The sequence below is a fragment of the Chiloscyllium punctatum genome, chromosome 38, assembly GCF_047496795.1.
Source record: "Chiloscyllium punctatum isolate Juve2018m chromosome 38, sChiPun1.3, whole genome shotgun sequence".
In the NCBI taxonomy this organism is placed as follows: domain Eukaryota; kingdom Metazoa; phylum Chordata; class Chondrichthyes; order Orectolobiformes; family Hemiscylliidae; genus Chiloscyllium; species Chiloscyllium punctatum.
The window spans coordinates 47985665-48008371 of NC_092776.1; the positions used below are offsets into that span (position 1 = coordinate 47985665).

Genomic DNA, 22707 nt, shown 5'->3' on the forward strand with positions numbered 1-22707 from the left:
CGACGCGTTTTAAACTGAATTAGTAAACTGGGGCGGGTGAGATATTAATATTAGCAATTGAGAGGTTGAACAGAGAAAAGAGAAATGGAATTTTGCAAAGCTGCTGGATGTTCTCTGAGTAAAAGAGAAAATGACTGGCTCTCCTTCAAAACAAGCTAGTCCAATACTGAACAAAAAGTACAACTCTCAGCTTTCACCTGCACTGACTTGTTCCTTCACATTCCAGAAGCTTCAGCAGAACTTTGTTCAATGGATGTGCTGTGAATAGCTGACACTCCCAGCTTGTGGTCACCTTCAACATTCATACAACCGTTTTCTTCCCTCTGTTAAAACATCCGAGACCCTTTGAAACGGGTTTAGGATTAAGCTTGTGGAAGCCTGAGGGAGTGTTCCCCACCCCCTCCCTGGGTTTATGGTTCCTATTCAGAGTACACTGTAGCAGGCGCAGCCTGAGAGGTGAAGTTCCAGTTCCGCATGTTCGCCGCTGGCTGGCTGGCTCTCGGAGCGTCCAGGGCATAAATGGGAGTCTTTTACTCGGAGGTGAGTACAGTACATTACCCAGTGCTCAAAGACAGGAGACTTCTTCTGAGCTTTTCGGTGTGGGATAGATCAGTACTTGAGTGGAATTTCTATATGATCTGTACAGTGAGTTGACGTTATAATTCCTCTTCCCTTGTCGCATTGCTCTTACCAGAAAGTTTCCAAGTTTGTTTGTGGAGACAGTTTTAAGGTTTATCGCTGGTAACACTTTGACGACTGTAAATGAGGTGGAGAGGTCGACGCGATGCAAGACAAAAGACGTTTACCTACATTTTTAAAAATCTGAGGCTTTGTTACAATCGGTCATTTTAAAAAGTTTTCTCGACTGTACTGGATTTCAGAATGGGCTTATTCAAAATCTTGGGCTGGTGGACGGAAGAGCTAATATGGGCCTGGTTCTAGCCTAGCGGGTTGTTGCTGCTAATAACTCCTGGACAGGAGAATAAAAAACGAGTTGCAAAACAAGGTGTGTCCAGCTTCTGCATGAATGAAGTATTCAAAGTCCATCTGAACACAGCTCCCTGTTTTGCTGCAGCTCTCAAATTGAATTGCCAAATCATGCACCCACTTGTGGAGCCAAACAGCCTGCCAGAAAACAAAATGGGGTAAGTGGCATCTCCAACATACTGTCTCATACTCACTTTACCAAACATGCACACATACACTCTCTCTCATGGATGGACACACATAAAAGTCTATGGGGTAAATTTGCATTTGCAGCATTATATTTGCAGATAGATTCTATTTTGCTCAAAAAGCACATAATCTGCAGGCAGTCAATCCATGGTAATATTTTATAAATTCCTATTTTGGAAATAGAACCAGTTTGACTCAAGATTGGGTTGCAGACAGACTCTAACCTCATACCCTTAATGCACTGTCTGAGCTGAGATGTCACCTTTTATAAAACCTTAAATTATCTCAAGGATGTGACTTAAGAAGTTCTGGGATTTATATATTAATGAATTGAAACTTGCAATCCAATCTAAAAGATGGAAGACTTAACAGCAATCCCGGTTTGTCCAATGTATTATTTCAGTTACATGGCATTGTAATCTTTTGTTACAAATGTCTTATGACCCTGCTCCACAGCTACCTGATGAAGGAGCAGCACTCCGAAAGCTAGTGTTTGCAAATAAACCTGTTGGACCATAACCTGTCGATGTGGGATTTTTAACTTTGCCCACCCCAGTCCCAACACTGCCACCTCCACATCATGACGGAATAAAAGCAGTCTAAAATATTCTTCAATGTAAATGACTCAAAAATGTTGTGAAGATTGTGATTAGTGCAACGTGTTTGGCTGAGGATATTTGAGACTTTTCTTTTTCCCCATTTAGTCAGAGTAGAAGAGGTTTTACACACATCCAAAATTACTATATGCCAGCTGCCATTAACAACTTAAGATAATATCACTATACAAAATTATGTTGCAAGTAGAATAATATCAAATTCATGAAGCTAAAATGAACAAAAAAGCTTTTGGAACAAGTTCATGTATAATAGTGGAGTGGAGTCAAATGATCAAATTTCCATGGGGCCAATTTCCTGGTCTCAACTGATGACAGATTTGCTAAATGTGGGTGTTTGACTTGCCAATTGTTCCCCAAGAATGGCCAACATAATATAATTGTCATTCTGATTTTTCTTTTGAAAAACCCTTGGTGGTGATTTCATCAGAGCAGGAAAATATCACAAATCAGCTCATTATAAAGGTGTCCACACAGCTATACACACTGACATCTAATCTATTCTTCTGAACATCCGATGCAGACAAAGTGTTCCTAACCCACAATGTGTTCACAGTCCAGACAATGCATAAACAGCTATTTCATTCTCAAAACAAAATGAGTCATACTTTCAATATTAATTAGATGCATGGAAGCAAGTGGTATTTCAAGCAGCTGCCATATTAAAGTATATTATCTAGAATAATGCATAAGATAAGAATTAATAACTTGTAGAGGAATCAGGAATGGGCAATAAATGCTGGCTGAGCCAATGATGCCCTTGTCCCGTGAACACACACAACTCAAACATTTATTGTGAAAATTTCATTGTTTAGGACTTACATACCGGCATGGATAGAAGATTAGCTGGCACATAAGCAGAGTTGGCATAATTGATCTTATTTTCAAGTTGGCACAATGTAATGAGTGGTGTGCCACAGAGTTCACTGCTGTGATCTCAACAGTTTACAAATTACATAAGTGATTTGGACAAAGGAACAAAAGGAATGGTTGCCAAATTTGCTGATGATGCAAAGACAGGAACATGAGTAAATTGTGAAGTGGATATAAGTAGGCCACAAAAGATATGAGTAGGTTAAGTAAGTTGGTAAAGATGAGGCAAAAGTGTGAATATGTCCATTTTGGAAGGAAGAATGAAAAACATACATTACCTAAATGGTGAGAGATTGCAGACTTCTCAAGTGCAGAGGTATCTGGCTGCCTAATCCATGAATCACAAGAGATTTGTGTTTAGGTACAGCAAGTAATTATGATAGTTAATAAAATGTTACTTATTACAAGGGCATTTAATGCAAAAAGATAGAGGTTATGATTAATTTGTAGAGAGTACTGATGAGATCATCTGTGTATTGTGTAGAGTATTGGTCACCTTATTTTTGGTGGAATGTAGATGCACTGGAAGCTATTCAGAGAAGGTTTTATAAGACTAATATGTGGAATGGTCTAATGTTTTATGAAGAAAAATTGGACAGGCTTCTCATACAAGAATCAAGTAATAGGGGTCACATTATAAAAATAAAGGGTGACCTCTGTAAAACCAGAAATGGGGCAAATTTTTTCTTTTGAAGATCATACTTTTTGCAAAACTCTGGAAAAGGTAATAGAAGCACAGTCCATGAATATTCTTAAGATAGATGTGGATGGTTTCTTGTGAAACGTTTCTGAAAAGTAATAGCACAGGCCAGCAGGATTGTAAATTTGACGTTACAATAAGATCAGTGATTTGAGATGATCAGTTATTTTGGTGTCCTGAAAAATATTAATTCATCAAGACAGATTGATCAATCGGTTATCTAGTGCACAGAAAAGTGGCTCCCATACTTGTTACCATTACTCCAGTGATTACGTTCCAAAAGAGGTCAATAATTGGCTGCAAGAATATTATTACATAATGCACAGTCAGCCAGCCAGCCTTTTATAAAAGATAAGACCAAAATAAAACTGTTTTGAAAAGATCGCAGCATTTGTCAATTAATTTAGTTAGCTCTTTTCAATATCTGACAGGATTGTTCAAATAAAACACCCACATATCCAGACTAAGTTATGTACACATAACACGCTTGTCATGTTTAGCTAGCTACATGACTATCATTGGTAGAAATTTTAAGTTGTTAAAAAGTAAACATAAAATACAGTCATTCCTGATGAAGGGCTTTTGCCTGAAATGTCGATTTTCCTGCTCCTTGATGCTGCCTGACCTGCTGTGCTTTTCCAGTACCACACTCTCTTGACTCTAATCTTCAGCATCTACAGTCCTCACTTTTGCATATAAAATACAATCAGTTTGCATAAAGTAAGAAAATTCATACCTGAAAGTTCAGAATGCCTCCTTATACCTTGGGATGACTTTGTGCTTTCAGGACCATGTATTTCCTCGACAATTTCCAAATCCGTACATCAAAACCAGCATCCAATAATATAAAGCCCAAGTTTTGGGAAATGTTGATTTGAGGGCATTTTATTTCTCTTACTACCCTGTGTGAAAACCATTGTCGTCTGGAGATTTGTTAGCTTGCATTCCATCGTTTTCTCCATTACCATTTCTTTTAATGCTGTGTTTGAGCCCAAGACCAAGGCTGATGGAGCACTGCACTTACATGGATTAATTCATGATCCTGAGCTGCAGCATTTTAAAAAAATATACTTCCATGACCTAATCAGAGGAGCAGAGCACTTCTAAGAAGTGGGAGCTGTCTGCCTGTCATTGTGGCTTCAGCCTTGGCAAATTGAATGAATAACTCAGTGGAAATGGATGGAGCTGAATAACAGCCTTGCATAGAAAGGGAGGACCAATGTGTGTGTGTAGACCCTACTTGGCCTCAGATTTGCTGAAAGGATCACTCTTGAGTGAAGTTACTCGGTATGGTGTATCAATTTGAAAAAGTATATCAAGAGCTTTGCAGGCTTAACAAGACTAGTTGCGTTTCACTAATGCCGTAATGTCAGCGCATGTGAAGATGGATTTTGTCAGCCATTTTTAATATTAAAACCCTTTTCCTGTGTTGAGAACAGTTTCTTTCATGATCTTATTTTTAGGTTCCCTTGTACTACCTTTCCATTTGTGAGAAGGAGTGCAAAGGACTCTTTTCACGAACCTACCATTTCTTCACAGACTATTATAGTCTTCTGTACTTCTTCCCGTCTCTCTCTGATGGACTGTAACCCTTACAGCCCCTCATGTCCTTAAGTTACAAAACACTTTTACAGCTGATGTGGTGCAATGTTATACTGTATGTAAACACAGTAGCTAATTTGTACATGGAAAATGAATGAAAGATTATCCGACATGGTGAGCGTGGAGAAGAACGTTGGGCAAGATGCCAGCTCTCCATTGAATGCCACAAAGCAACAATTTCTATCTACAACAATTTAATGTCTCATCCAAAGGAGAGAATCTCTGACAATGCTACATTCTGTCAGTGCCAAGTTCAGTATTCTGTGCTTGGGTCCACAATGAGGCTGAAATGAAAAGTACTTTGTTTATGAGGCAAGAATTGTATATCAAACCAGTCATAGTTAAAAAGGTACAAAGACATACCTAGTCTCAAAGGTCTCTCAAGGGTGTTGCAACTTAATAATAGATGCATTTTTAATAAGAAATATTAATTTGTTGAACAAGCTTGGATTCCACCAGTTTTGCAATTTACCACTCTGTGTCCAACCTCCTTATTTTCTCTCTTGAATCTGTCCCCAAATCTTACCAGAAATTCATGTTTGAATCCCACAGTCAGGTTTCTGAAACAGCTTTTAGCAAGTCAAAACTGATATTTGTATTGGTTTTGAGCCATGGGTGTCACTTGCCAGACCAATGTTTATTGCTCCATCCTTATTTGCTCTGGAGAAAGTGGTGCAGTGCTGTCACCTTGTTTGCTCCAGTCCTTGTTATAGGGGCACCCATAATGCTGATAAGCATGGAGTTTCAAGATTTTCGCCCCAGCAACAGCAAAGAAACTGTCATATATTTCCAAGTCAGCATGGTGAATGACTTGGAGGGGACCTTGGTGGTGTTCCCATTGCTTCTACTACCATTTGCTGGGTTTGAAAAGCGCTGTCTAAGGAGCCTTGGTGCCTTACTGCAATGCATCTTGCAGAGGATGCTCACTGCTGATGGATGTCAGTGGTGAGGGTGGCACATGGAGTGCCTATGAAGTCTGACCATTCCCAGTGTCTCCCTATCCCACTGACCTGGTCAGGAGTGTGATGTCCTTGTATGGTGACATTTTTGAGGTGCAGTCCCACCTGTGGCCACTGTTCCTGGTGGTGCTGTTGCAGTTGCAGAACTGCTGGACCTCTGGTTGACCAGTAGCCCCAAGCTGTATACCTGGGGACAGGGTGGTGGAGAGGATGCCATCCTTAATAGGACTTCCATCATAGCAAGCAGTTTCCCATAATATGCAGCTCCAGGTCCCAGGATTTGGGCCTTTCCCTGAGACTTCACTGTGGGAAAATTAGTGATAGAAATCAAAATGATGGACTGATAATGTTATTTGGACATCAGTAAAAGAGAAGGCACCACTCTAGAGTGATCATATGGAGAGAGATATTGGACACTACATTACAGGGCCAGATTTCAGAATATGCTCCTTTCAGGGGTATAAATAAAGGAATGTTACAGTACATTGGGATTTAAAGAACCTTACATAGAGATAAGCATTAAGCAATCTCGGGGACATATATGTGCAGACACCCTAGTATGAGATATTACAGACTGGTACCTCAATGTGCAGGGTAATAGTATTGACTTAAAGCACAAGATAAATTCCTTATCATAACAACAAAATCTAAGCTGTAAGTGATCTGAAAGAGAACTATCAAGTAAACCCCAATGATTCTGCTTGATGGTCAGCGAGGTTTCTGAATGAAATGGGGGATTACAGTTAGTGGGAACATGATGTCATAATTGAGAAGTATGTTGAAACCTCTTCCTTTTGGCTTGTGTTCCAGTGACAGGATATTTGAAAGTACTTCTGCTTTTAAACAAAAAAAAAAGTTGATGTCTTAAAGTGAGCATGTGCAAAGCACCAAAGGGATGAAGTTGGGGTTCCCCTTGCAGAAGAGGCCAACCCTCACAGGATGAGAAGTGGTTTAATTTACAAATTGATTTTCAACTAGCCATTGAGATTTTTTAAAGAGAAATTTGTGCCCCACCCCCACTTTGGAGAGTGAAATAAGTGTACAATTTTGTGGTATTTAAAATTCATAGTTCAAGAACGATTGATGTAGAAAACACCCATCCAGTCAGGCAGCATATGTGCAGAAATAGACATTATCGTTTGAAGTTGATGAAATTTTGTCAAATGGAAGTGTTGGTCTTAATGCTGTTGCACCCTCTCCCATGACCGGAGCAGAGATAAGGAAGAGCAGTAAAATAATGGGGAGCCCAAGTCTTGGGTAGCTCCCTGACTCTGTACCACTGCCAGAGAGGGTTCTCCAGATAGTGCCTATTAACTGGGACCACCAGCGTTCAGCCATTAGTGAGGCAGCAACCCCCAAGCCATGGAGAGGTGGTCAGAGGCAGGAATGTCGGCTTCTGTACCTGCAGTGATCCTCCCAGAAAACTTCCCTCTGATCAGTGGGATCTTTTGCTCTTAGCACCCTCAAGGTTTTATTGAAACTTTTGTTTTCATAAGGTTGAAGGTTTAAAATCTGCCTCAAACAATGGCCACCTCTTCCACCAAGGGCTTTTTAGTCCCCGACCTCCTTTTAATCTTTCATGCAATGTGAGTGTCACTGGCAAAGCCAGCATTTACTATCCATCCCTAATTGCCTTTGAACTGAGCAATTTACAAGACCATTTCAGAGAGCACTTAAAAGTCAGCCTCATGACTGAGAGTCTGGAGTAATTTATAAGATGGGATAAGGCTGGCAGATTTCCTTTCCTATTGTTGATAATGTTATAAACAAAAACAACAATATTTGCTGGAAAAGCTCAGCAGGTCTGGTGGCAACTGTGGAGAGAAAGCAGAGTTAGTTTGTCAGATTGGGTGACCCTTCCTCAGAACATCCTCAGTACGTTGAGTCTGATTTACACTTTTCGCAGTCCTTTTGGTTCTTATTGAGAACATTATGGTCACTATTACTGAAATGAACTTTACATTCCTAATTTATTGATTGAATTTGAATTCAAATGGCATTTGACTCAATGTTCCTTGAACCAATAGCTTGGCCCTATAGAGTTACTAGTCCAGTGATGTCATAAAGAACCTCCTTTAGAGGCAATAAAATTTGGGTAAACATGGAATGTTTTAGTCAGAAAAAACAGAATGGCAGAGTATTATTTACATTGGGAACTATTGATGTACAAAGGGACTTGGGTGTCCTTATATACGGATCATTGAAAGTAAGCAATTGAGGAAGACCAAGGTATGTTCACTTTCATTGCAAGAGGATTTGGATACAGGCGCAAGCATGTGTTATTGCTGCTGGCCAGGGCCTTAGTGAGACCAGCCGGAGAGTATAGTGTCTGGTTTTGGTCTCCTCTTCTGGAAAAAAGATATACTTGCCGTAGAAGGAGTGCAGTGAGGGTTCCCCAGCCTCAGGCTTGGTATAGCAGGTTCAGTGTATGAGGAGAAGTTGATCCACTGGACCTGTATTTACCAGAGTTCAGAAGAATTCATAAATGTATGCTACTTTGCCAGGGCTGGACGGACTGGATTCAGATGATGCCCCTCCTGGGGGGTGCGGGGGTGCGGGTTGTGGGGGGGTGAGTGAATGATGTGGTGTACAGAATAACAGCTCGCAGTTTAAGGATGCAAAATAGGCCTGAAATTAGGAAAAATCTCCATTGAGAGTGGTAGCCCTGTGGAATTCTCTACCACTTAAGGTTGTAGTCGTCCAGGCACTGAATGTATTCAAGAAAGAAAAACAGATTTCTGCACACTACAGATGTAACAGGGTACGGGAAGAGAGTAGGAGTATTGAGGTAGAGGTTCAATCATGATCATATTGAATGACTACTCTTACTCCCATTTTATGTTTCTTTGACGATACAGCATTTAAAGTTATAATTTCAGGGTGAATTGGCATACATTCTTGAAATGGGTTGGAAGAAATGACCAACTTGTTAATACTAGGCGGTGAACAGGCCTGGAAGAAGCAATTACTTTAAGATTCAGATTTTCCTTCCCTCAGCCAATTTGCCAAGCTGCTTATGAAAACAATTTTGAAGAGCTGAGGAAGCTGCTGCAGGAAAACCGAGACGTGAATACACAAGATGACTGTTATGGAGACACTCCCATCATTGCTGCATGTCGAGCTGGTCGTGTTGAACTGGTGCAGTACCTTTTAAGAAAAGCAGCCAACGTCAATATCAAAAACAAGGTGAGCTTTTTTTTTTCCTCCCTTGTTTGCTGGTTTATTGCAATTGCTAAGAGCATTTAACCCATTCTGCCTCTGTTTCTGGGTTTCACCTTTTATCCCTGGTGTCTCAATTAGAATGGCTAGCGTTAACCCCGGTATCATTCCCACAAACATGGACTCCAATAATGTTTCTATTTCAAGGAATAGAAGGATCAGGTGACAAGATTTCAAATTATTGAGACTCTTAATATTTTAAACAAATCACAAGTAACATTCCCAAGTTTTATTCAGGAGGTCACTTGTAAACATAAAAGTTAAATGGGCAAATCTTTTAATATGAAAGTATATCTCTTTCCAGAATCAGACTTTATGCCACCCAGGAATCAGGCAAAATCTCTTAGCTTCCAATAGCTTCTTTGCTACTACTTTGTTTAGTGTATAATTTCTAATTTCACCACCCTTCAACCCCTATTCTCAGATTCTTAAACTGACCAATCTGTGAGGTTCAAGGATAACCTATAAGCCAGTGCTATGGCTTTCGATGGCCTATTCTCCCTCCAAGGTCATTTTCAATGCAACATCATAGTAAGGTCAATAGCAAGGGGTGATTATCGAGTTTGGAAGAATCTGTGTGGGTTTAAGTTGAGGAACTGCAAAGGGAAAAGGATCCAGTTATGTACAGGTCTCTGAGTAGTAGTCAGAATGTGTGGAAGAAGAACGATCAGAAGATAGAAAAGGCATGTAAGACAGGCAGTGTTTCAAAAATCCTGCGGGACTTCAATGTGCAGGTGATTTGGGAAAATCAGGTTGGTAGTGGATCCCAAGAAAAGGAATTAGTGGAATGGCTATGAGATGGTCTTCTGGACCAGCTTGTGGTAGACCTCATGGGGGAACGGGCAATTCTGGATTTGTGTGACGTGAAATGAGGCAGACTTAGGGAGCTGAAGGTGAAGGAACTCCTTGGGCCTAGAGACCATAATATGATAGAACAGTTTGAGAGAGAGAAGGATTGAGTCAAATGTAATGGTACTGCAGTTTCCTCCCACACTCCAAAGATGTGCAGATTTGGTAGATTAACCATGGTAAATTGGGGGTTATGAGGTATGGAGGTGGGTCTGGGTGGGATGCTTTTCGGAGACTCAGTGCAGACTTCATGGGCTGAATGGCCTCTTCCTGCACTGTAGGGATTCTATGATTCATTGGAGCCAGGGAGGTTCCCCTGGGCTGGAAATTGACTAACGTAACACTCCTGTTCAAGAAGGGAGGGAGGCAGAAGATAGGAAATGATAGGCTAGTTAGCCTGACCTCGGTCATTAGGAAAATTTTAGAGTCCATTATTAAGGATGAGATTATGGAGGTGCATGGTCAAATAGGGCTAAGTCAGCACAGCTTCACCAAGGGAAGGTCATGGTCTGACAAATCTGCTTAGAATTCTTTTAAGGCAGTAACAAACAGGTTAGATAAAGGAGAGTTAGTGGACGTGATCTGTCTGGATTTCCAGAAGGCCTTTGTCAACGTACCATGCAGGTAGCTGCCAAATAAGGTAAGACCCCATGGCATTAGGGGCAAGTTATTGACATGGCTAGAGAATTAACTGACTGGCAGAAGGCAGAGAGTGGGGATAAAGGGGCGTTCTTCAGGATGGTAGCTGGTAACTAATGAATTTCTGCAGGGGTCAGTGTCAGGACCTCAAATATCTAAATTATACATTAATGTATTGTTGCTGTGTTTGTAGATGACACAAAGACAGATGGAAGGACAGGTAGTGTTGAGGAAGCATGAGGATGGGCTAGGAGAGTAGTAAAAGGAGTGGCAGATGGAATACAATGTGGGAAAATGAGATCAATAAAAGCATAGTCTATTTTCTAAATTTGGAAGAGCTTTGGAAATCTGAAGCACAAAGGGACTTGGTAGTCTTAGTTCAGGATTCTCTTACTGTTAACATGTAGGTTCAGTTGGAGGTTGAAAGGCAAATGCAATGTTAGCATTCATTTCAAGAGGGCTAGAATATAAAAGCAGATATATATTGCTGAGGTTGGATAAGGCACTAATCAGATTGCATTTGGAATGTAGAGTGCAGTTTTGGGCCCTGTATCTAAGGAAGGATGTGCTGGTGTTGGAGTGGGTCCAGAGGAGGTTTACAAGAATGATCCCAGAGATGAAGGGCTTTTCGTATCAAGAACGGTTGAGAACTCTGGGTGTGAACTCAATGGATTTTAAAAGGATGAAGGGAGAATCTCATTGAAACTTACAGAATATTGAGAGGCCTGAATGGAGTGGATGTGGAGAAGATCTTTCTACTAGTAAGAGAGACTAGGACTCAAGGACACAACCTTAGCGTAAATTGATGATCCTTTAAAACTGAAATGAGCAATTTCTTCAAACCAAAGGGTGGTTGATCTGTGGAACTCATTGTTGCAGAGAAACGTGGAGGCCAGTTCTTTGAGTGCATTTCAGACAGTGATAGATCATTGCTTAGTAAGGTGATTGGGGAGAAGGCAGGAGAATGGGGTTGAGAAATACATCAATCATGATCAAATGGTGGAGCAGAGTTCGTGCACAGAATGGCCTTATTCTGTTCCTATATCTTATGGTCTATCAATCACATGGGTCTCATATCCATATAGGAATGCTGATCAATTAACTTCTAAGGAATGTCTAACTCCATTCTCTCTCGGACTTAGACAGATTAGAATGAAATTGTTTATAAAATCTGACATTCCTTTTGATACCTGAAGACTAATGGTCTACCCATAGTCAACACATACATTCAGACCTTTACACAACACTAACAGTCTTACAATGTCATCCCAATAAGATGATCCTGACCCCCCACCACACCCCACCCCACTTAACCTTTAATGGAGGAGCCATCCAAACTTGTTGTCAGGCAGATTTCAGAACACAACATATGAATATATTCATTCTGACATTTTGCTCTCAATTATAAAGGTAGTCCAAAGCCACCCTAATCTGACAAACTTGAAATTATATAATGCCCCCATAAACAAGTGTGAAATTAAATTTGCAAATCATTGGTGCCCTACCCTTGCAGCTGGCCAGCTGCAGTAAATGTGCTGAAGTCAGGTGATTAATCTGTGCTCAGATTGGTTCGATCTTTGAAACCTCTTAAAGAAGCCACATTCCTTGCTCTGTGGAAACACTTGTCCAAATCCCTCCACCTTGTCACTTCCATCCCTCATTTTAAAAGGACCTTTCTTATTTAAAAGTCTTATCCCATGACTGTGCTTTCAACTCTCCCTCTTTGTTCTGCCCTTTTCCAGACTGCATCCTCCTGTTCCTTGCACTCTATATGCTTTGATTCACCCTCCCCTTCACAAGTCCTGTTTACTTTGTAGAGACATACAGTCAGCCTACCTTCAGCATTGATACTGCTCATGTAACAACCTTTATCTGACCTCCTCATTCACATTTGCTGTTGTTACACTGGATTAAATTATCCCACAGCCTGATGTAAGGAGAGATTAAATAGTTGATAAAATATTAAACTAGAAACGGGGATACTTGCATTCCAGATTATCAGTATTTTTAAGTAAATAATGTTTATTTTCCTTAATTTTGAAGAAGGAACGAACATGTTTACATTATGCTGTCAAGAGGAAGTTCTCCTTTCTGGATTACTTGCTAATCATTATCTTGATGCCTGTCCTGCTTTTGGGCTACATTATAATGGTAAGTGTGAGGGCTTTCTGACTGCAAATTGTTAATTTAAAAGTTATTACTGGTTTAACTGAATTAACAGGGGATACAAAAGCTAACGTAACTTCCAGTGACACTATGCTTCACTGCTGTTATGTGCTATCCATTTTCCAAGCAGGACATTTTTTTTTTGCAGAATACCAAAGATGTCAGCATATAGTTGAATTTGAAGCCTCATAGTCCTTCTTTTAAAAATTTGGTGCTGGCTAATACAGCCATTATAACCCTGAACTGATGGACTGGATGTGGATGGTCAGCTTTCTGTCATTTGTTATGTGTGGTCTGCTCTGTAGACGTGTGTCTTTAAGCTTCTGTGAATCTTCACAACACTGCCCTTATCACTTGCATGGTCCCTTACAGTTAGCTAGAAGAGGTGGAAAACATGCATTGGTGGTGTAGAAAATTGAGGCTGTCTAATAATGTGAATATAGCCAGTCATGGCTGAAAAGAGAGTTGACTTTTATACCTGGAGTATGGACAAACACATGATTTTTAAGACCAAGATAAAGACATGACCTACATGTCAGGTCAACATAGGTTGCGATTTCCATGATATACGTTGTGGAACTTAGGAGAGAGTGTGGTGTGGTAAGGTTGTTGACCTTCCATAGGATATTGACTAATCTTCAGATGATGGTGATCCTCATGAACTGTGAGTCACTTTCTAAAGTTGCACCAGGTGATCTGAACATATAACACAAGTAATTGAGAAATCTTTCGGATGATGTATAATCACATTTTGATGGCTGATGGGAATTAGAGATGTCAATTCTAATTCACACTCAAAGTGAGAGGGGAATGGTGGTAACTAACTGGGCTCTAAGCTCTGAGAAACAGTGTTGGTGGTCATAGATATTGATAGAATGGAGGCTTATAAGAAATATTACCAGCTTAGTTATTGAAACTTTGCTTTGAACCGAGCAGCATCTCAACCACTGAGATGGTTGAGATGTATCTTGACTTCAATAACGATATCATTCCTGAAGAAGGGCTGATGCCCGAAACGTCGATTCTCCTGCTTTTTTGGTTGCTGCCTGACCTGCTGTGCTTTTCCAGCAACACATTTTCAGCTTCAGTAACGATATCCTTTTTCCATCAGAAAGTCTTTGGCTTGGAGTACAGTATCTGCCTCAACTCAGCTGTGTTTACAGGTGCTGCCATGTGGGGAGAAATTTAGCCTCAGCCTATTTGCTGAGATCACTATAACCAGAATAAGTGTCAATGTTAGCTTAACCCCATCCATGTGGGATTGAATCAGTGATGCAAAGGTATGCAGGAATGACTACAGAGCAAAGAAGCAAAACTGTCCAGCTTTTGAGTACGTGCAGCCCTAGCCTTAAAAAGACACATCTCTCAACAATCCAAAGCCTCAAATATCCCATTAGCTATCTATAACTGGATCTCCCATGCATGCAGGTGGACATTCAGGTGACCCGGCGATATTGAATGTTAAGACTACATTACTGACGGCACAAACTACAGATGATGGAAATCTGGAATAGAAACAGAAATTGCTGGATAAACTCAGGTCTGATAATATCTGTTGGTGTTTTGAGTCCAATAAGACTTCCTGGAATTTCTCCAGTACTCTGACAACCAAGCTTGGACCTAATAGTTAGGAAAAATATTGCAGCAATTCCATTTGCGCACATTCACTATCAAATCTCTGTGGAATAATAAAGCAAATCTTTTTACTTATCAATGCTCATCTCCTATTTCAATGGACGCTATTAGAGGATACACCCATGGTTGATGCAATATTTGTTCTGGTGATGAGTAATTAGGAACTATTTGTTTGAAAAGAAATATATGTACAGATGCTATCAAACCTCAGTAGTGAAATGCTGTTGACTTTTGCAGCAGAATCTCTCTCAAACAGTGAAAGTTAGATAAGATGGGATCTCTAGGTCTCCATACATTTGCTTGATAGAATTACAGATCTCTTTGCAATAGTAATTCCAATTAAGATTGACTTTCTCAGAAAAAATCTAATTTATTTTCCCTTTTGAAAACTGGGACATGACTTTAGTTTGCCCACAAGGCCTCAGGCACAGGAAAAAATACAAACCTCAAAGAACAGGAAGATTTTCGAATGAGTTTATTTTAGCAATTACCTTTGCTGTGTAATTTGCCTTGTGGTATTTCAACTAATTAAATATGGTAAGTCAAGTTAATATTGAACTTAACTACATATTGTCTACAAGAACAGTGTGTTGCTTCACTCTTGTTGAAAGGGTTGCACAGTTTGAGGTTACATTATACTCTTGGCTTGGAGTCAGAATATTCAGGCTCTACTCCTGTAATATCTAAGGATTTCTGACCTTCAGTGGGCTGGGAGGCTGCCACACCAGAAATATGTACTGGAAAGATGCACACTGCAGCTGATTCTGACCACTTACAATATTGTCTGACGTTGGAAAATTATGTAACTACAGTAGAGCAGTGAGGGAACGATCAGGTCTCGTGGTTCAGTTACATGTCAAACATACTTTTCAGTCTCTGTTCTGGTGGCTTGAGTAGATGCAAAAAGATCTCGTGCAACTTTTCATAGAAGGGCAGGAATTCTGGTGTCCTACCCGAGTATTCATCTTGCAACTGAACCTGATGGAGTCCATCTTGTTGCTCACTGTGCAAAATATCTGCTGCATTTATTTGCATAACTTTTAAGTATTTTGTATGCAATAAGGGGCTGTAAGGTGTGATCAGTATTAGTTCTTTCTTGCAATTGATTGTTGAGTGTGAACAGGCCAAGATGTATATTAATTTTTCATGTAGTTCATCTTTATAAGCCTTGTAAACTTGTTCCATAGGAATCAAAGAAGAGTCGGAATGAAGCATTGATCAAGATGTTGTTGAATGCTAAAGTGGATATAAATGCAACTGATAATGTAAGGTTCAGTGGATGATTACAAGTGTTTAATTTTTGCATGGAAAATACACCAGTTAAGTCTCAACAATATGTTTTTTAAGAATCATGTTGCAAGTAATCATTCAGTCCATTGTGTTGTGCTAGCCCCTGGAAATAACCATCTAATTAGCCCCATTCTCCTGGTGTTTCTCTTGAACTCTGCAATTGTTTTCTTCCTGTAAAACATGCCTTGTTATCAATGAGGTGCTTACTTCAGTGACTGCTAGAAAGCTTAAATTGATGCTTAACAATGACATTTTGGTGTTTGTCAGAAGGTGCCTTTTTTATGTGACAGGAATTAGTCCCCAAGAGCTTCCTTGGCAAAATTAGACAATTGCCCTGATTTGATTGATCCTAAATCCTCTGTTCCTTTACTAAAATCAACTCCTTCCAGCCCTTGTTTCTGATTTCTGGTTTCTGAGACTCCCTTAGCCCATCTGTGCTGAAGTCATCATTTATTTCTTTTAATACCTTTTTAGACTCAGTGGTCCCAGTGATTTCATTCTGACCCCCATTGTATACTTATTTTCCATAAACTTGCAGCTCACCCAAACGTTTGTCCCTGTCCTAACACACACCAACTGTGTTTGTTGAACCTCATTAGGGACCTGATGTAACATTTCTATATACTATTTTAAACTGAATAGTGCCCTCAAGTGGAAGTAGATGTTTGAGCATTGTTTAAAGTTCCTCAGTTCAAAACAAATATATAAAATACAACGGGTGTCAAACAAGACATCAAAAATTTTATTGATCTTTAACAAGAAAAAAAAGGAAAGCTTTAGTTATTCAAGCTTCTCACCTCTGCTACTTTTTTTCAAAAAATTCTTGCCTATCATTTCTTGTCCTTTATTTTCTCACCCAGTGATTCACTGCTTCACCCAAAGATACAATGGTGTGATTTTTTTTCGGCTAAACATGGCTCTGCTACATTGTCATTCTGCTGAGAATTGGCAGTGCTTTGGTCTGACTTAGCTGCTATGGATTAGTGTACATGTATAACTGAGTTTAAATCTTGTTACAGAAAGGTAATTCAGCACTTCATTATGCCTGTCAAATGAAGAGTAAAAGGATTGTGTCTATTCTTACTCGAGCAAATGCAGATACATCTATTGCTAATAAGGTAAAGATTTTCACGGTTAATTACAATATAGTATTTCTCACTGTACATTTTGGATCAGAAAAGTCATTACTGTGCTACATTATAACTTCTCTGAAGAAGGACACATCTGAGCAGAGAATCCTTCTGTTTTTTTATGGAATACAATATTATCAAGTTTGTTTTGGACATTGTGTTAGAGTATAATGATGAAGATAGCCTTCAAACCTATGGTGATTAAGATAAGCAAAAGCTAAATACTGCAAATCTGAAATGAAGAACATGAATACTCAGCAGATCTGGCAATATCTATGGAGATCTCTTTTCAGAACTGTCCTCATTTTAAAGACTTCCTTACAGCAGAAACAATTTCCCTCTATCTAACCATTCCGTTCCCCCCAATAGCAAACTTCAGTCAAGTTACTCCTTGTCCTTAAATTCCAGGGAATACAAGAATTTGTGTAATCTTTCCTCATCATTTAAATTCCGAATCTAAATATCATTCAGGATATCCAAATCACACTTCCTCCATGGCCAATTTATTCATTCGAAGTATTGTTGAATTAGGGCTTTGCATAGTTAAAGTACAACTTCTAACTCCTTGTGTACGAGGCATCTATAATGTATAAAGCCCAGCATTCCAATAGCCCTTCATTTTGTTATACTTTGAGACATTACTGAAGTATTTGAGCTGCAGAAATCTTTAGATGACTACTACTGTTTTTTTTCACTATTTAGAAATGTATCCATTTTTTTTTGGTCCAGAGTACAAAATATCCTTTTGTCACAATTTTGCCCATTCACTTAAATTGATTATCATTTTTTTGTAGTTTTACATGATGTCTATATTCCATGTACAGTGAACCCGACCTTTGTGTAATTGGCAAATGTAGATGATGGGACAGAGAGCCAACAGTTGAGACCACAACACTGATCCCTTTGGGTTAACACCTTCTCATATTCTTAATTAAAGAATGTATGTCCACACTGTCTGTCTTTCCATTTTTCCTTTACCAAATCATTGATTAGTCTTCAATTCCAAGAACTTCAAATGTAACTAACAGTTTTAAGGAACTTTATTAAATGTCTGGAAAAACCCAGCAGGTCTGGCATCATTTGTGGAGAGAAAGCAGAGTTAATGTTTCAGGTCCAGTGACCTCTCCTTAATTCTTTTATTTTTGTTTTCTAATTTCCAGGGTCTGCATTTCCCCCTTTTTTTTTGTAATAAAATGTCTTTTGGACTGCCATATAAAGAACATCAAGAGACATTCCCTTATCAATTAGTTCAGCTACCTCACCAAAATGTTCAATCATGTTCATCAAGTATAACCTATCCTTTATAAAATGATGCTGGCTGATCCTGATCAACTGAAAATCGAAGATGTTCACTCACCATATGCTTGGATTTATCCCAATAAATAAATGTTAGATCTGGTAGTGCTTGCTTCTAAGCTTTATCACTCTCTGCTTTCTTAAAGTGCTATTTGCAACTTTACATTATAACGTTTCCGAATTTAGAGAACTTTGCAGATGTTTGCACCAGCTTCTTACAAAACTTTGGGATGGAAATTGTTTCATCCTAAGGTTTGCGTTATTTGTAATTGTGCATAAGAAATATGAGCAAACTATTTTGCAGTCATTTGTGTCCCTCTGCCATGATCTAGTTGTGGCTTTAACTCCCATTTTTCTATCTAACCCCTTTACCTACCAGGTCCTTTCTCAATAAAAAAAATGTCTCAGCCTTTAATACAGTCAATGACCCAGGCTCCACTGCTGACTGTGGAAGAGTATTTCAAAAACTAATTACCCTCTGAGAAAAGAAATTTGATCTTTTTTTTAAAGAAATGGACCTCTTGGTTTAAGATAAAGCCACCTCGTTCTAGCTTTCTTCCACACGAGAAAACATTTTCTCAGCGTCAGTCTGTCCAGCCCTGCAGAATCCTTTGTTTCAACAACATCACTTCTTTTTCCTTAAACTCCAATGAATACAGCTCAAATCTGCTCTCAACAGCTGCTACACTTCGAGTGTGTCTAGTGAACCGTCCTTGAACTGTTACTTTGGTTTCCTTGAATGTTCAGCATGTTATATCTCTCTGTCTCACTGTGATCACTGTTATCATTCGGATACCCATGATTAATGTACTTTGAGTCATACAGCTCAGAAACAGACCCTTTGGTTCAAGCAGTCCATGTTGACCATAGTCCCAAACCAAACTAGTCTCACCTGCCTGTGCTCAGCCCATATCCCTCCAAACCTTTCTTATCCATGTACTGATCTAAATGTTAAGAGAAAGTGAGGACTGCAGATGCTGGAGATCAGAAGAAGGAGATGCTGAAGAAGGGATTATGCCCGAAATGTCGATTCTCTTGTTCCTTTGCTGCCTGACCTGCTGCGCTTTTCCAGCAACACATTTTTAAGCTCTGATCTAAATGTTGTTTAAACTTTGAAACTGTACCCGCATCTACCACTTCTTCCTCTGGAAGTTCTTTCCAACATGAATCAGTGTTAAAAAAAAATTGTCCTCATGTCTTTCTAAATCTTTCTCCTCTCAGCTTAAAAAATACTTCCCCTAGTTTTGAAATCTCGTACTCTAGGGAAAAGACACCTGCCATTCACCTTATCTGTGCCCTTCATGATTTTTATAAACCTCTGGAAGGTCACCACTCAACCTCCTACACTCCAGTGAAGAAGTCCCAGTCTCTCCTGACAACTTAACCCCTCCAATGCTGGCAATATCCTGGTAAATCGTTTCTGAACTCTCTCCAGCTTAAGAATATCCTTTCTGTAATGGGGTGAGCAGAACTACACACACTACTCCAGAAAAGGCCTCACCAAGTCCGTTACAATCTCAACATAATGCCCCAACTCCTATACTCAAAGGTCAGAGCAATGAAGGCAAACATTCTACACTGCTTCTTAACCACCCTACTTGTGCTCAGACTGAAAGGTTGCTACTGGTACTTGTAGACACCTCCGTTTAAGATTACCAAACTTGTGTGATCAGATTGATATCTATTGAAAAGAAATTGCTGTTTTCTGTGAACAATGTTGTTCCATATTAAGGTGCTGTGAAATTACTCAATGACAGGTGATTTATATTCGATATTACAGGTTTTGTTGATAATTTTACGCTATCAAGTTGGATTTTTAAACAGCTAGGCCTTTGTCAGATCTTTTATAATTATTTTAAGTTTAATACAATAAGACCTACATTAACTGGCACACTAGAATAGGATGATACAAATAAATCTCAAATGTCAGTGATGCATTGGAGTTCATGGTAATAGCAACAATCAGACAAAAACATGCCTTGATACATTATCCAATTTATGGAAGCTTATAGCCTCTCCACCGTGAAGACAAAAATATTTCAACCTTCAGCTGGTTTCTTTATAACACTTCTGACTAATTACACCAGCAATTCATACAGAATCAGTGATGCCAGACTGGGGAGAGAATATTAGATTCCAGTTAATAGGGCGCTGCAAGTGTAGATTTTACTGCAGTTACAGCTTTTCTCAACAATATAATGTATAAAATTCTAAATCTTAGACAAATTTGCAAAGACACTTGAAAATAATAATCTTAGCGTCAATTTTAATCGTGCACAATCTGATTTCATTGAAGGATAGCTACAGTTGTGTATGTTTGTTTAGAAGTCTACTCCCAGATCATCATTTTTTTTTAAATTACTAAATCTCCATATAAAATGCCCCTCCTTTTTTAAATCAAGAAGTTTTGTTAAAAAAGGTTGTTTAGAAATTGAGCAAAGATGGAATATTTGGAGTGGAGGTACAAATCAGCTACAATCTACTTAGAAGGAAGAACAAGCTGAGATAAATGGTTTACTCCTGACCTCTGCCCCTCTCAGTCCCTTAAACCTGATATTCCCTTCACCACCAGTATCAGTCCAACCACTGACCTGAGAAATGGCTTCCAAGAAGAATAACAGGGACAGTGACCCTATTTCCACTCATGATAGAAAAGGATAATTTAAGATTTTTTTTATGGCAGCCTCATCACTCTCTACCTTGATTTTTGTAATGGTATAAAGCAAGTGATCTTTCTGTAAGTATAAAGGTGTGACTGTCTAATTAAAATTTTAAACAGTTTGGTACAGATGAAATTAATGCTGAATACATGTCTCAGTGCTTAAACTTCTGTAGTGGGCACAAGAATTTGACATACCTCAAACAATACTAATTGACCCTTAAGATATTGTACAGTAATATATATTGCAATAACCAAATTTGATTTTGTTTAAAAAAAGTAACCCTTGAATTGGGAAAAGCTGCTGATATTCAACAACTTCCTGTGATGGTCTAATCCCTTGGGGGACATCTAATAAGCTGGATGCTTTGAAACTTACTCCTCAATATCAAATTGGACTCCAAATGATACTCACAGGTCTTTTAAATTATTGCCTTTGAACCGGAAAGGTTTCTATGAAATATTTCTGCATTGTAAGTTGTCTGAGATCAATTTTATTTATTGTACCAGTTACTAAGAGGTTATATTAACCTTTGGATTTTTAAAATTCACTCATGAGACAGGAGTATTGCTGGCTGGCCAGTGTTTATTGCATGGCCTCCATTGCCCTTGAAGGTGGTGTTGAATTGCTGCAGTCCATTAGTAATTTAAGTAGAGATTGAGCAGTGTCTGAACATGAGACATTTTCCCATGTGTGCTTTAAATTCACTTCAATATCAATTTATGTTTGAAGGGAAGAAAATGTGAATGTAACATTATTTTTAAGATCCTACCATTCTACATGTTAGAACCAAGATTGTTTTGCACAGAAATCTAACATCAGCCACTGGGTGGAATGAAGATGATTCCAATAGCTGCTTCAAAATTCAATTTTATTCTCTCTAGATTTCACTTGTTAGATAGGTGATTAAAGGGGCACATTGCACTAACTTTACAAAAGGTTGGTGCTCGGCCAGTGCAGTTTAGAAAACGGGTTGTACTTTCACATCAACTCCAATTGTGATTTCACTCCATATCTTTTGCAATGGCTAATGAAACTCATGAAATTGCATTCCCTTCACTGTGTGCCTATTAATTTACAAAACATTATAAAATAACTACTTGAATTAAACTAATGAGCATTTACAGCTTCTCTAGTTTTGAAATTAAATTGTAAAGCATATAATGGAGTATTACTTACTGTATTTTTTTTAGAATGGAGAAACACCTCTGGATATTGCTACACGCCTAAAGTTTCCACAGATTGTTGCTATGTTACAGAAGGAATCATAATGTTCTGGAATCAATGTATGCTGATTTGTATGTTGCAAATAAATGATGCTTTAATATACCTTTTTATGAATTGATGTGTGACTTTACACCATTTAACTCTGAGCTAAGGATGACACTGTGCAATGATAGATTCCAGTACCAAACCTAGGCTGAGACTTCAATGCCTTGAGAGAGAGATTTTGGCTACCTTTTAATGAGGGGTTAAACTAAAGCCTCAGCGGCCCCCTTTAAAGGATGCAATGGTCATCGCAGTATGTTGACCGGAAGAGCTGAAAAAGTCAACTGCCTACTCTTTGTCCGTCAACTGGTGTTCATCAAAATTGTTGGATTTTTGTTTGTGGGATCTTGCTATGCAATGACTAGATTTTGTTGGTTGAAAAGTATTTTCCAGTCCACTCTGAACCTTGTGACAGCTCCTACTTGCTGGCATTGAACAACTCTCGTATTCCAACACTGCTCAGACCCAGGAACTGACATTTGGCAGGTCTCTCAGGTCCTTCCTTAATACCAAAAAACATTCCTGAGTAGGATATGACTGTTAAAATGTAAACTTCACTTACATTTGTACTATTACAATAATTTCTGAACAACATTCTGCAATGATCCCCATTTTTTTGAGAACAGTTGC

The 22707-nt window shown here is 39.0% G+C and overlaps 1 protein-coding gene across 1 annotated transcript; it reads left to right on the top strand.

Annotated features, from left to right (window-relative positions):
* The first annotated feature begins 231 nt into the window (after positions 1-231).
* ankrd22 (ankyrin repeat domain 22) lies at positions 232-22137 on the top strand. The gene is made up of 6 exons (XM_072557827.1): positions 232-540; positions 8922-9110; positions 12675-12782; positions 15620-15697; positions 16742-16840; positions 22002-22137. The coding sequence occupies exons 1-6, from the start codon at positions 520-522 to the stop codon at positions 22077-22079; spliced, it is 573 nt and encodes a 190-aa protein (XP_072413928.1). The 5' UTR covers positions 232-519; the 3' UTR covers positions 22080-22137.
* The last annotated feature ends 570 nt before the right edge of the window (positions 22138-22707 follow it).